This window comes from Bos mutus, chromosome 27 (genome assembly GCF_027580195.1).
Source record: "Bos mutus isolate GX-2022 chromosome 27, NWIPB_WYAK_1.1, whole genome shotgun sequence".
Classification (NCBI taxonomy): Eukaryota; Metazoa; Chordata; class Mammalia; order Artiodactyla; family Bovidae; genus Bos; species Bos mutus.
The window spans coordinates 10,821,690-10,836,189 of record NC_091643.1 but is presented as its reverse complement, the minus strand read 5'-3'; the positions used below and the strand labels follow the sequence as shown (position 1 = coordinate 10,836,189).

At 39.5% G+C, this 14,500-nt stretch overlaps 1 protein-coding gene across 1 annotated transcript in view; it reads right to left on the bottom strand.

Annotated features, from left to right (window-relative positions):
• The window catches only part of LOC102264963 (A disintegrin and metallopeptidase domain 3), a 119,879-nt gene that overhangs the window by 37,340 nt on the left and 68,039 nt on the right, over positions 1-14,500 (bottom strand). Inside the window, exon 12 of the mRNA XM_070364106.1 lies at positions 3,179-3,365. Within this exon, the coding sequence (XP_070220207.1) occupies positions 3,179-3,365 (187 nt within the window). The remainder of the gene's footprint in view (positions 1-3,178; positions 3,366-14,500) is intronic.

The window sequence follows — 14,500 nt, the reverse complement described above, 5'->3', positions numbered from 1 at the left end:
AGTAATATATTTTAAATTTTATTTTTAATATAAACTTATTTTAATTGGAGGTTAAACCAATACAATATTGATAAGTAATATTTTAAAATGAATAAAGTGAATAGGCACAAATAACTAAGTGTTTATATCTGTTTCAATTTCACATATCTTCACAATTTAGTTTATTTCATATGTTTATGCATCCTTTTTGTTGAGATATTCTATTTATTTCCTTTATTTCTAAGCACTTTTGTATTAATAATATTAGCCCCTAGCCACTTATATATTTTATATTGTTTTGCAATTTGTCATGACAACTTATTTCTATTTTGGCAGGTTTTAAAAATATTTTTATTACTGTGATATTGTGAAATCTGAAAATTGCCACTTTTCTTTTTTGATTTGTTCCAAGAGCTTCTGTATAAAATTTTCTTCCACATTAACCCCAGTAAATATGTGAAGGTGTAAAATGTTTCTGTTATATATATAAATATATATCTACATATATGTATTTTTATTTTACATTAAGTATTTTGAGTAGTATGTTGTAAATGTAACTATAAGTGGAATATATCTGTTCTGCTAAAATTCTTATAGAATAGTAATTTATTAGATATTTTATTATACCTGGATACTTGTCCTTTATAAAATGAAACATAATGCAGTTACACTAATGGCATATTACTAAAGTATATCCCAAATTCTATTCTTAACACTTGTAATATCTATAAGAATCAGATAATAATCATTTTTTCTTTTTCATGTTTCATTATTAAGAAGATTGTGTTATGCTTCACAATATAAACATGGCAATGAAAAACAGCAAGTGAATTTAGCGAAGATGGAATATTAAACCCTCACTAAATATTAATAGTGTGGAAAATAAAACAAAAATTAGTGACATGATAGCCTAATATCGAAAATCTAGAATCAAAGAGAGAGCCTACAGTAGACAGTGTATTTTGACAGCACTCAATGTATAATGGAAATCTAGACTAAAGACCTAGATTTGCCAACATCCACTGGATCATAGAAAAAGCAAGAACTCCAGAAAAACATCTACTTCTGCTTCATTGACTACGCTAAAGCCTTTGACTGTGTGGATCACAACAAACTGTGGAAAATTCTGAAAGAGATGGTAATACTAGACTACATGACCTGCCTCCTGAGAAATCTGTATGCAGCTCAAGAGGCAACACTTAGAACCAGCCATGGAACAACAGACTGGTTCAAAATTGGGAAAGGAGTACGTTAAGGCTGTATACTGTCACCCTGCTTATTTAAGTTATGTGCAGAGTACATAATGAGAAACGCTGGGCTGGATGAAGCACAAGCTGGAATCAAGATTGCCGGGAGAAATATCAATAACCTCAAATATGCAGATGACACCACCCTTATGGCAGAAAGCAAAGAAGAACTAAAGAGCCTCTTGATGAAAGTGAAAGAGGAGAGTGAGAAAGTTGGCTTAAAGCTCAACATTCAGAAAATTAAGATCATGGTATCTTGTCCCATTACTTCATGACAAATAGATGGGGAAACAATGGAAACAGTGAAAGACTTTACTGTTTTGGGCTCCAAAATCATTGCAGATGGTGACAGCAGCCATGAAATTAAAAGACTCTTGCTCCTTGGAAGAAAAGCTCTCATCAACCTAGACAGCATATTAAAAAGCAGAGACATTACTTTGCTGATAAAGGCCTGTGTAGTTAAAACTATGGTTTTTCCGGTAGTCATATATGGATGTAAGAGTTGGATTATAAAGAAAGCTGAGTGCAGAAGAATTGATGCTTTTGAACTGTGGTGTTGGAGAAGACTCTTGAGAGTCCCTTGGACTGCAAGGAGATACAACCAGTCCATCCTAAAGAAAATCAGTCTTGAATACTCATTGGAAGGACTGATGCTGAAGCTGAAACTGCAATACTTTGGCCACTTGATGTGAAGAAATGACTCATTGGAAAAGACCCTGATGCTGGGAAAGATTGAAGTCCAGAAGAGAAGGGGACAACAGAGGATGAAATGGTTGGATGGCATCACTGACTCGATAGGCATGAGTCTCAGCAAACTCCGGGAGTTGATGATGGACAGGGAAGCCTGGCGTGCTGCAGTCCATGGGGTCTCAAAGGGTCGGACACGACTGAGTGACTGAACTGACTGAGGTGGTTTATATGCTCAAGAATATTCATTAAAAGCAACTCCAAAATAAGAGATGAGAGTTGACCAAAAATAATAACACGACACTGGAATGTAACAGATGTGGTGGTGCATTTATTATAATCCATGAACCTATCAGTTCAGTTCAGTTGCTCAGTCGTGTCTGACTCTTTGCAACCCCATGGACTGCAGTGTGCCAGGCTTCCCTGTCCTTCACCATCTCCCAGAGCTTGCTCAAACTCATATCCCGTGAGTTGGTGTTGCCATCCAACCATCTCATCCTCTGTTGTCCCCCTCTCCTCCTGCCTTCAATCTTTCCCAGCATCAGGGTATTGTGAGTCAATTTGTTTGCATCAGGTGGCCAAAGTATTGGAACTTCAGCTTTAGCATCAGTCTTTCCAATGACTATTCAGAGTTGATTTTCTTTCGAATTGACTGGTTTGATCTCCTTGCAGTTCAAAGGACTCTCAAGAGTCTTCTCCAACTTTATAATTCAAGAGTATAAATTCTTTGGTATTCAGCCTTTATGGTCCAACTCTCACATCCATACATGACTACTGGAAAACCCACGGCTTTGACTATATGGTTCTTTGTGGGCAAAGTGATGTCTCTGTTCTTTAATTCAATTTTGTGAAACCAAGCTAAAATAAATGAAGTTCCCCCGATGCAAGGACTGAAATTAGAAGATGAAGATGTGAACAACAGCATACATTTAATAACTCAGTGATTTAAATCAGTCACTTTAAAGGAATTCATGGATAATTTAGGTGATAATTATACTACTGTTGGAATTGATGTTTATAATACAGAAAGATGGGTAGTATTTACACAGTAAGGAAAATCTTCATTCAACCCTGGGCTGCATTTACCCTATTCTTAAATTGTTCAACTTCAAATTCTGGATGAGCCAAGTTATCACATGCCCCCCATCTTAGATGTTTGACTATATGGAACAATTGTTTTTTCAAGTTTTCCCCCTTTATGTCACATCTACATTTGTGAGATTACGTGACAAACACAAAAACAAATATCAGTCTTTTCCACTAACCTCCATGGAACCACAGTCACATTGTTCAGGTGGCTCCAGAACTCCATTGCCGCAAATGGATTGTCTTCCTTGGGGAACCACTTTTGGAACTGTTCGATTCTGAAGACATTCAAATTTAGGCTGTGAAGTTGTATGTTTAAATTCATCTATGCTGCAACTGCTAAAAAACTTTATGCCATGGGAACGTCTAAAATTAAATTGTATTTCTTAGTTAAAAGGAATGAAATCACTATCAAAGTAACACTCTTCAATAACATGCTGTGAATTATTTACTTCTTCATTAGAGATAGCCAAGAAATGGAGAGTGCTTTATTTTTAATTCAATTAGTAATAAAAGAATAAGCTCATTTCTATTCTAATTCAGTATAACAGATATCTAATAAGTAGAGGATGTTAATGAGGTTGCATAATTGAGGACATGTTAAACAAAACAATGCTTGTTGACAAAAAGGCTCTATTTAAGTACAACTTACTGTTTATTACTTTGCTTATTATTTACAACACTGTCAAGATTATAATCATTATAGTAAGAACTAATTATTATTAAGAAAATGATACATACTAGGGATAATATAGAAAACTGAAAGAATAAACACAATGTTTGATTGAATTAATTAAAAGTCAGAATTATTTTTATTTTGGTAACAAAATTAAAACAGCTCAGCATGAAGTATATAGAATACATAAACCCTAGATTCTCTCTAGTTTGATATTTCTATATTTCTAGTACACTGTTTAATGGGTTTTTGTTTAAATTAGTAACAAACTCATACTTAGAGAAATGACATGAGAAACAAATTTTGTTTCCTAAACAAGTTGAATAATAATAATTTTAATGTATAACTCATATAGAGAACTGAATTCTCTTAAAACAGACCTTCAATAACAGGAAACAAAGATATGTTGTTAACATCTAATTCTTTTATCAGGTTCAAATTTCCCCTTCATCACGGTACTGGCACTCTACATTAAAAAGATCCACTTCAGAACCAACCACTGCCTTTAGTACTCCTATCGCCTTAGTTTAGTTGACTACACTTTTTTGTGGCATTTCTGACATTCAAAAGTTTTATAGTCTCAGGCTGATTATTTGGGAAAATGTGCCTCAGTTTAGGTTTGTGAAATGTTTCCCAGTACTTAGACTGAGGTTATGTATGTTGTTAAATGCATCACAGAAGTGTTGCTGAGTCTGTCTGCTCCATTGCACCCTAACAGCACATGATTCCAACTTGTTACGTTTTTGAAAAAAGTCATTTTGATTAGGTGATTAAAGTCTATACTCTAACATCTCTTTCTCTCCTTATCTCTTAATAATTATTTGGGGAGAAGTTTTATGTATATATATCCTTCCTAGTTATATTTTCAATATATTCACTATGTATATATATCTTTTATAACCTTATTTTAATATATCCATCAATATATTTATTCACTTCAAAATAATATTTTCATGTATTTATATGAATATGGACTCAAATTTTCCTAGTACACTAAAAGGTGTTTTAATCATTAATTAACATTACATATGACTTTCAGATTGTCCTAGATTTCCTGTTGGAAGACTCCTTCAAACTGTTTTGTGTCCATGAGGCACATATCCAAATTCTTTGAACATCTTCTTATATTCTGACACAAATGCTCATGGCTTATTTGTATCTTGTCTATCTTAGTCCTGGAATCAGGCACATGATGTCTCCAACTTTGTTCTTTCTCAAGGTTATCATGGCTATTCAGGGTCCATTCAAATTTTAGGATTGAATCACTGCAGATGGTGATTGCAGCCATGAAATTAAAAGACGCTTACTCCTTGGAAGGAAAGTTATGACCAACCTAGATAGCATATTGAAAAGCAGAGACATTACTTTGCCAGCAAAGGTCTGTCTAGTCAAGGCTATGGTTTTTCCAGTGGTCATGTATGGATGTCAGAGTTGGACTGTGAAGAAAGCTGAGAGCCGAAGAATTGATGCTTTTGAACGTGGTGTTGGAGAAGACTCTTGAGAGTCCCTTGGACTGCAAGGAGATCCAACCAGTCCATTCTAAAGGAGATCAGCCCTGGGTGTTCTTTGGAGGGAATGATCCTAAAGCTGAAACTCCAGTACTTTGGCCACCTCATGCGAAGAGTTGACTCATTGGAAAAGATTCTGATGCTGGGAGGGATTGAGGTCAGGAAGAAAAGGGGATGACAGAGGATGAGATGGCTGGATGGCATCACCAACTCGATGGACGTGAGTTTGAGTGAATTCCTGGAGTTGGTAATGGACAGGGAGGCCTGGCGTGCTGCGATTCATGGGGTCTCAGAGAGTTGGACACGACTGAGTGACTGAACTGAACTAATTTTATATCTGGGAAAAGTATCATTGCAATTTGAATAGGGATTATATTGAATGTGCAGACTGATTTGGATAATATAGATTTTTGCTGTTCAGTCACCCAGTTGTGTCCAACTCTTTGCGAATGGCAAAACGCCAGGCCTCCCTGTACCTCGCCATCTCCCGAAATTTGCCCAAGTTCACGTCCACTGTATTGGTGATGCCATCCAGCCATCTCATCTTCTGATACCCTCTTCTCCTTCTGCCCTCAATCTTTCCCAGCATCAGGGACTTTTTCAATGAGCTGGATATTAGCATCAGATGCCCAAGATACTGAAGCTTCTGCTTCAGTTTCAGTCCTTACAATGAGTATTCAGGGTTGATTTCCCCTAAGATTGACTGGTTTGATCTTCTTGCTGTCCAACGGACTCTTTAGCATCATTTCTTCCACAGTTTGAAGGCATCAATTCTTTGGTGCTCTGCCTTCCTTACGGCCCAGCTCTCACAAGTATAGATGACCTGTACTTGTCATCTACAGCCCTGTCTATACAGACCTTTGCCGGCAGAGTAATGTCTGTGCTTTCAACACACTGTCTAGGTTTGACATAGCTTCCCTGGTGGCTCAGACGGTAAAGCATCTGACTGCAATGTGGAAGACCTGGGTTCGATCCCTGGGTTCGATCTCCAGGGAAGATCCTCTGGAGAAGGAAATGGCAACCCACTCCAGTACCCTTTCCTGGAAAATCTCATGGATAGAGGAGCTTGGTAAGCTATAGTCCATGGAGTAGCAAAGAGTTGGACATGACTGAGTGACTTCACTTTTTTTTCCCCTGCTTAGAAGCAACTGTCTTCTGATTTCATTGCTCCAGTCACAATCTGCAAAGATCTTAGGGCCCAAGAAGAAGATATCTGTCACTACTTCCACTTTCCCCCTTGTATTTGCCATGAAGTCATGGGGCCAGATGCCATGCTCTTAGTTTAATATTTAATTTTAAGCCAGCTCTTTCACTGTCCTCCTTCACCCTCATCAAGAGGCTCTTTAGTTCCTTAGTTCCTCTTAACTTTCTGCCGTTAGAGTGGTATCATCCATATATCTGAGGTTGTTGATATTTCTCCCACCTATCTTGATTCCAGCTTGTGACTCATTCAGCCTGGCATTTCTCATGATGTGCTAAGCGTATAGGTTAAACCAACAGGGTGACAGCAGACAGTCTCGTCATACTCCTTTCTCCATCTTGAACCAATCAGTTGTTCCATACAGGGTTCTAACTGTTGCCTCTGGACCTGCATAAGGTTTCTCAGGAGACAGGTAAGATAGTGTAGTATGCCTGTCTCTTTAAGAGCTTTCCACAGTTTATCATGAACCACATGGTAAAGGCTTTGGACCAACTGATGAAACAGAGGTTAATATTTTTCTGGAATTCCCTTGTTTTCTCTCTGATCCAGCGAATGTTGGCAATTTGATCTCTGGTTCCTCTGCCTTTTCTAAACCCAGCTTAGATATCTGAAAGTTCTTAGTTTGCATAACACTGAAGCCTAGCATGCTAGATTTTAAGCATGACCTTACTAGTATGGGAGAAGAGAGCAATTATCCTATGGTTGGAACATTCTTTAGTACTACCTTTCTTGGAAATTGGGGTAAGGACTGACCTTTTCCAGTCCTTATATGGATAGTTTAACAATATTAATTCTTCCAGTAGATAAGCATGAAGTATTTTTTGTTTCCTAGCATATTATTTCATTCCTTTCATCAATGTCTTATATTTCTCAGTACACATCTTTCACTTTCTTGGCCTTTAAATTTATTCTAAGTAATTTATTCTTTTTGATGCTATTGTAAATGGGATTTCTTTCTTAATCTCTATTTCTGAAAATGTGTTTTTAGTATATAGCAATACAAAGTATTTTATATATTAACTTTGCATACTGTAACTTCCCTGAATATGCTTATTACTTCTGACAGTTTTTGGTAGAGTCCTTTAGGGTTTTCTACTATGTACAAAATCATGTCATCTGCATATAGTGACAGTATTACTTTTCCTTTCTGATTTAGATAACTTTTACCTCTACCACCTAACTGCTCTGCCTAGGACTTTCAATACCATTTTGAATAAAAGTGGCAAGACTGTGCAACCTTGTCTTGTTGCCAGATGTTAGAAGGAAATCACCCATCTTTACATTGTTTTTTGTTTTGCCTATTTTGTTTTTGGGCACACCATGCAGCATGCAGGATCCTAGTTTCCTGACCAGGACTGAACCCATGATTTCTACAGGAGAAGCTCAGAGTCTTAACCACTGGACTGCCAGGGAAGTCCCTGCAATGTTGAGTAGGATGTTGGCTGTGGTTTGTCATATATAACCATATTAAGTTGAAGCACATTCCACCATGTCTACTTTGTTAAGAGTATTTATCATAAATGGATTTGAATTTTTTCAAATATTTTTAAATTTATTGAGATGAATATATTTTTATCATTTTTTGTAAATGGGGTATAACATATTGAGTTACAGGTGTTGACTCACTCCTGCACCCTTTAAATAAACCCCTCTCTTCATGTTATGTGTGTGTGCATGCCAAGACATTTCGATCTTAGCTGACTCTTTGTGACCTCAAGGACTGAAGCCCACCAGGCTTTTCCATCCATGGGATTCTCCAGGCAAGAATACTGGAGTGGGTTGCCATGCCTTTCTCCAGGGGATCTTCCTGACCCTGAATCAAACTCTCATCTCATAAGTCTCCTGCATTGATAGATGGATTCTTTACCACTAGCACCGCCAGGGAAGCCCTTACATGACACATGATCATTTTAATGTGCTGTTGAATTTTTTTAAATTTACTTATTTTTAGTTGAAAGATATTGCTTTACAATATTATGTTGGTTTCTGCCATATATTAACATGAATCAGCCACATATATATGTGTCCCCTCCCTCTTGAACCTCCTTCCCACCCCCACCCCATCTCACACTTCTAGGTTGTCACCAAGCCCTGGTTTGGGCTCCCTGAGTCATACATCAAATCCCCACGGGCTATCTCTTTGACATACAGGAGTGAATATGTTTCCTTGCTACTGTCTCCATTTCTCCCACCCTCTCCTTGCCCCCCTCCCCGAGACCACAATTCTGTTCTCTATGTCTGTGTCTCCACTGCTGCTCTGCAAATAGGTTCATCAGCACCATCTTTCTAGATTCCATATCTATATGTTAATGTACAATACTTCGTTTTGTCTGACTTAATTCACCTTGTTTTAATGGCTCTACGTTCATCCACCTCAGTAGCCCTGACTCATATGCATTCCATTTTATGGTTGAGTAATATTCATTTGCATATATGTACCACAGCTTCTTTATCCATTCATCTGTCAATGGGCATCTAGGTTGCTTCCATGTCCCAGCTATCAGAAATAGTGCTTCAGTGAACATTGAGGTACATGGGTTGATTTCAATTATGGCTCTCTCAAGGTATATGCCCAGTAGTGGGATTGTTGGGTCATATGGAACAAGAAAAGCCTGGTAGCCTTTAAGATCATGCCCCTGGAGGATATGAATGAGTTCACCACACATATTCTGGAAGTAGTCAATGCACACATGATGCTGAGCAAGTTGAACAGCCAGCCTTCAGCAGGGAGAGCACCTATCAGCAATCCAGGAATGGGTGAAGCTGGGAATTTCGGTGGGAATAACTTCATACCAGCAAATGGCCTCACTGTGGCCCAGAACCAGGTGCTGAATTTGATCAAGGCTTGCCCAAGACCTGAAGGATTGAACTTTCAGGAGCTCAAGAACCAACTGCAACACATGTCCGTAGCCTCAATCAAGCTAGCTGTGGATTTTCTGAGCAATGAGGGACACATCTATTCCACCGTGGATGATGATCATTTTAAATCCACAGACGCAGAATAACTGGATCTAATTGGGTACCCGAGATATTTTCCAGCTGGACCTTTTTGCAGCCTCTTGTCTCCAGCTGTGCATATAATTGGCGAGTTGACGTCTAGGAAGTAGATTTCATCTGTAAAAGATCTCAACTGACATCCTTTTGAAACTTGCTACTACTCTTCTGTGTTTTTGATGGACTTCCCTGGTAGCTCAGACGGTAAAGCATCTGCCTACAATGCGGGACACCCGGGTTCGATCTCTGGGTCAGGAAGATCCGCTGGAGAAGGAAACAGCAACCCACTCCAGTATTCATGCCTGGAAAATCCCACGGACCGAGGAGCCTGGTGGGCTACAACCCATGGGGTCGGAAAGAGTCAGACACGACTGAGCGATTTCTCTGTGTGTGTGTGTGTGTGTGTGTGTATGTGATATGGTAGTTTAATTCCTAGCTTTTTAAGGAATCTCCATACTGTCTTCTATAGCAGCTGTATCTATTTCCATTCCCATCAACAATGTAAGAGGCTTCCCTTTTCTCCATGCCCTCTCTAGCGGTTATTATTTGTAGATTTTTGATGACGGTCCTTCTGACTGGTGTGAGGTGATATCTCACTATAGTTGTGATTTGTAGTTTTCTCATAATGAGTGATGTTGAGCATCTTTTCATGTGTTTATTAGCAATCTGTATGTCTTCTTTGGAGAACAAATCAAAATATAATAATAATAGCTTTTGTCTGATCTCTGTTGTCAAGCGTCCTTTTCCTCACTGTGAGTTACAGTCCACCTCTACATCCCTAGGATGCCCTCCAATACTGAGCTGGTCTCTGGACCTGCTATCGGGACAGCTCAGATTCTGGCCCTACACCTGCGTATTCTGGCCTCCAGTGTCCACAGCTGCCAGAGTTAGTGTCTTCTGTTCTGTGGGAATTCTCATTGTCCCTTTATACATTTCATAGACACAGAGTTTGCCTAGTTGATTGTTTGGCTTTAATCTGCAGCTTGTACAGTTGATAGGAAGGTTTTCGATCCTCTTCCCTAGCCACACTGACCCTGGGGTTCAATTGTGGTTTCATCTCCACCTCTACATGTGGGTTGTCCGCAGGAGTTTGCTCCCGAGGCTGCTCTGGAGGACTGGGTTCTGCTCCAGGGAGGACCCGGTGTGGGGGTGGTGCAGCTGCTTGGATCACAGGTGCTCTGGCAGCTCCAGGTATGCAGGGGAGCTGGAAGTCAGGGGAGTAGGAGACATGGCTCTTTTGGGGTTTTCTCTAGCCTCTGGCAGCTCTGCAGCAGTGGGGATCTACTGTAGCGGTGGTGTGGCAGCTTGGAACACAGGGCCTCTAACAGTGCCAGGTACCCAGAGGAGCCGGAAGCGATTGGGACAGGAGATATGGTGCTACTAGGATTTTTTCAAGTCTCTGGCACCTCTGCCTCACTGAGGATTAAGAATGGAGGTGGTGGAGCCGCTTGGATTGCAGGGACCCTGGCAGGGCCAATGTGCAGGGACCCTGGCAACCTCAGGAGCAGGAGTTATGGCACTTACAGACTTTTCTAGCCTCAGGCAGCTGGCGCTCAAAGAGACTTTCTGGCTGGTCCTTCTCTGTTGTTCAGCATGTCAGGCACTTAAGTGCCTCCCCTGACTGGGGTCCTTTCTCTACTGGTGTTCAGTTCAGTTCAGTTCAGTCGCTCAGTCATGTCCAACTCTCTGAGACCCCATGAATCACAGCACGCCAGGCCTCCCTGTCCATCACCAACTCCCGGAGTTTACCCAGACTCATGTCCATCAAGTCAGTGATGCCCTCCAGCCATCTCATCCTCTGTCGTCCCCTTCTCCTCCTGCCCCCAATCCCTCCCAGCATCAGGGTCTTTTCAAATGAGTCAACACTTCCCATGAGGCGGCCAAAGTACTGGAGTTTCAGCTTCAGCATCATTCCCTCCAAAGAAATCCCAGGGCTGATCTCCTTCAGAATGGACAGTTTGGATCTCCTTGAGTCCAAGGGACTCTCAAGAGTCTTCTCCAACACCACAGTTCAAAAGCATCAATTCTTTGGTGCTCAGCTTTCTTCACAGTCCAGCTCTCACATCCATATATGACCACTGGAAAAACCATAGCCTTGACTAGATGGACCTTTGTTGGCAAAGTAATGTCTCTGCTTTTCAATATGCTATCTAGGTTGGACATAACTTTCCTTCCAAGGAGTAAGCGTCTTTTAATTTCATGGCTGCAGTCACTGTCTGCAGTGATTTTGGAGCCCCCAAAAATAAAGTCTGACACTGTTTCCACTGTTTCCCCATCTATTTCCCATGAAGTGATGGGACCAGATGCCATGATCTTCGTTTTCTGAATGTTGAGCTTTAAGCCAACGTTTTCACTCTCCTCTTTCATTTTCATCGAGGCTTTTGAGTTCCTCTTCACTTTCTGCCATAAGGGTGGTGCCATCTACATATCTGAGGTTATTGATATTTTTCCTGGCAATCTTGATTCCAGCTTGTGCTTCTTCCAGCCCAGCATTTCTCATGATGTACTCTGCATATAAGGTGTACCAGGTACTTAAAGGGCTCCCCTGGCTGGGGTCCTTCTCTATTGCTCACTGCATTGGGTACTTAAAAGGCCACCCTCCCTGGGTCAGCTGCTGGTGGTGGCATGTGGGGAGAGAGGCTACAGTGATGGCTCCACCCCTTGTCCATGACTCAGCAGTATCGCCTTTCCTCCACAGCTGTCTGGCCTTTTCCACCACAATCTCCTCCCTGACGTCCCCTCAAGTTGTCTCCCCATAGTCAACAACAGACCTTACCCTGAGACTGCTCTCCAGTCTATATGCTCCAGCTCCCAGCTGCCACACATTCCAAGAGACTTGTGTCCCTGTCCAGGGAAGGAGGGGCTGCCCCCAAGGATTGTCTCTGTGGTTCTCTTTCCATTCAGACTGTCATAGATCAGCTGCTGCATTCTCCTATAGCTTCCACTGTCCCAAAATATTGCCCTGCTGTAGGGATCTGACTGATGCTTCAGTTCCCCTATACTCTGGATGCAAGTTCAGTCCTGATCACTCTCCTCCTTCCTTTGTCCTGCCAAGTTTTGCATCAATCTATACATTCCTTTTCAGTGGTAAGGGACTCCTGTCCACTTTCAACTGGTGTTCTGAGAGAACTTCTGCAACTGAAGGTGTATTCCTGACGCATCATCCATGGAGAGAGATGTACTCTACACCCACCTACTCCTCAAACACCTTAACTATGTCTGTGTACTGTTGAATTAGGCTTGCTAATATTTTGCTGAAGACTTTTGCATCAAAATTCATCAAAACCATAACATTTATTTTTTTTCATGCTATCCTTGTTTGTTTCAGTATGAAAACAGTGCTGGCCTCATAAAATATTGATTGAAAAATTTCCCTCCTCTTCTATTTTTCAGAAGAGTTTGAAGATTTGTAGGAATTCTTCTTGAATGTTTTGTATAGCTCACCAGGGAAACTAGTGGTCCTGGACTTTTGGTTGCTGGAAGGTTTTTGATTCCTGATTCAGTCTTCGTATAGGTAATCAATCTGTTCAAGTTTTGTATTTCTTCATGATTCAGTATTGGAAGGTTCTATGTTCCTAGATCATTATTCATTTCTCTTAGATTTTCCAAATTGTTCATGTATAATAATTGTTTATAATAGTCTCTTATAATCTTTTGTTTTATGTAGTATTATTTGCAACATATTGTCTTTCATTTTTAATTTTTAAAATTTGAATCTTTTTGCTCTTTTTTTTGAAGAGTTTTGAGCTAAAAGTTTGTCAATCTTGTTTAAAATCTCAGAGAACGATTTCTTGGCTTCACTGATCTTTTTCTAGTATCTTTTTATTATCTATTTCATTTATTTTCACTGTGACTTTTGATACTTCCTTTCATCTACTAACTTGGACTTCATTTGTTCTTCTTTTTTCTGGTATAGATTAGGATGGTTTTTTTTTTTTTTTTTGCTTTTCCCTGAAATAGTGATTTATCACCATAAACTTCTACTTACAACTGCTTTGTCTGCATGGCATAAATTTCAGTATGTCGTATTTCCATTTTTGTTGCTCTCAAGGTCCTTTTTGAGCTTTCTTTTCTTTCTTTGTTGGCACGTGATTATTTAGTGGTACCTTGTTTAGTCTTCACATATTTTTGAGTTTTCCAGTTTTCTTCTTTTAATTTATGTCCAGGTTTATACTATTGGGGTTAGAAAAGATGTTGAATATGGTTTTGAAATTCTTTAACTGGTTGAAACTTTTTTTGTGGTCTAACATATGATCTATTCAGGAGAATGCTTCAAATACACTTGAGAAGAATGTGAGTTCTACTTCTGTTGGGTGGAATGTTCTGTAATACGGGTCAATCTATCAGGCCTAAGGTTTCATTACAGCCAATGTGTCTTTTTTGACATTCTGCCTGGATGATCTATCTGATGAAATACATAGGTACTTAAAAGTTTCCTACTATTACTGTTTTACTGTCTGTTTGTCCTTTTATTCCTGTCCATATTTGCTTTAAGTATTTAGTTTATTCTGTGTTGAGTGCAGGCTTCCCTGTGACTCATTGGTAAAGAATCTGTCTGCCAAGCAGGAGACGTGGGTATGATCCCTGGGTCAGGAAGATACCCTGGAGAAGGAAATGGCAACCTATTCCAGTATTCTAGTCTAGGAAATCCCATGGACAGATGAGCCTGGTGGGCTATAGTCTATGAGGCTGCAAAAGAGTTGGACATGACTTCGCAAGTAAACAATGAAACAATAAAAACAACAAATGTTGAGTGTATGTATATTAATAAATGTTATTTCTTCTTACTGTATATAAGTAAGTATATAGTTACTTCTTTCCTGATATAAATAAGCAGTACCCTTCTTTATCTCTTATTATCATTATTTGTTTTAAAGTCCATTTTTATCTGATATTAGTATAGTCACTCCAGCTTTCTTTGGGTTTCTCTTTATGTGGAATATCTTTTTCCATCCTTTCACTTTTAGTTTGTGTATCCTTACGCCTGCCTGGAATCACTTGTAGGTATGAGAGTGGTGGGTCTTGCTTTTCATTCATCATCCATCCTGTCTTTTGACTGGAAAATTTGATACATTTGCTTTAAAAGTAATTATTGATGGCGTGAACTTATTGTCATTTTGCT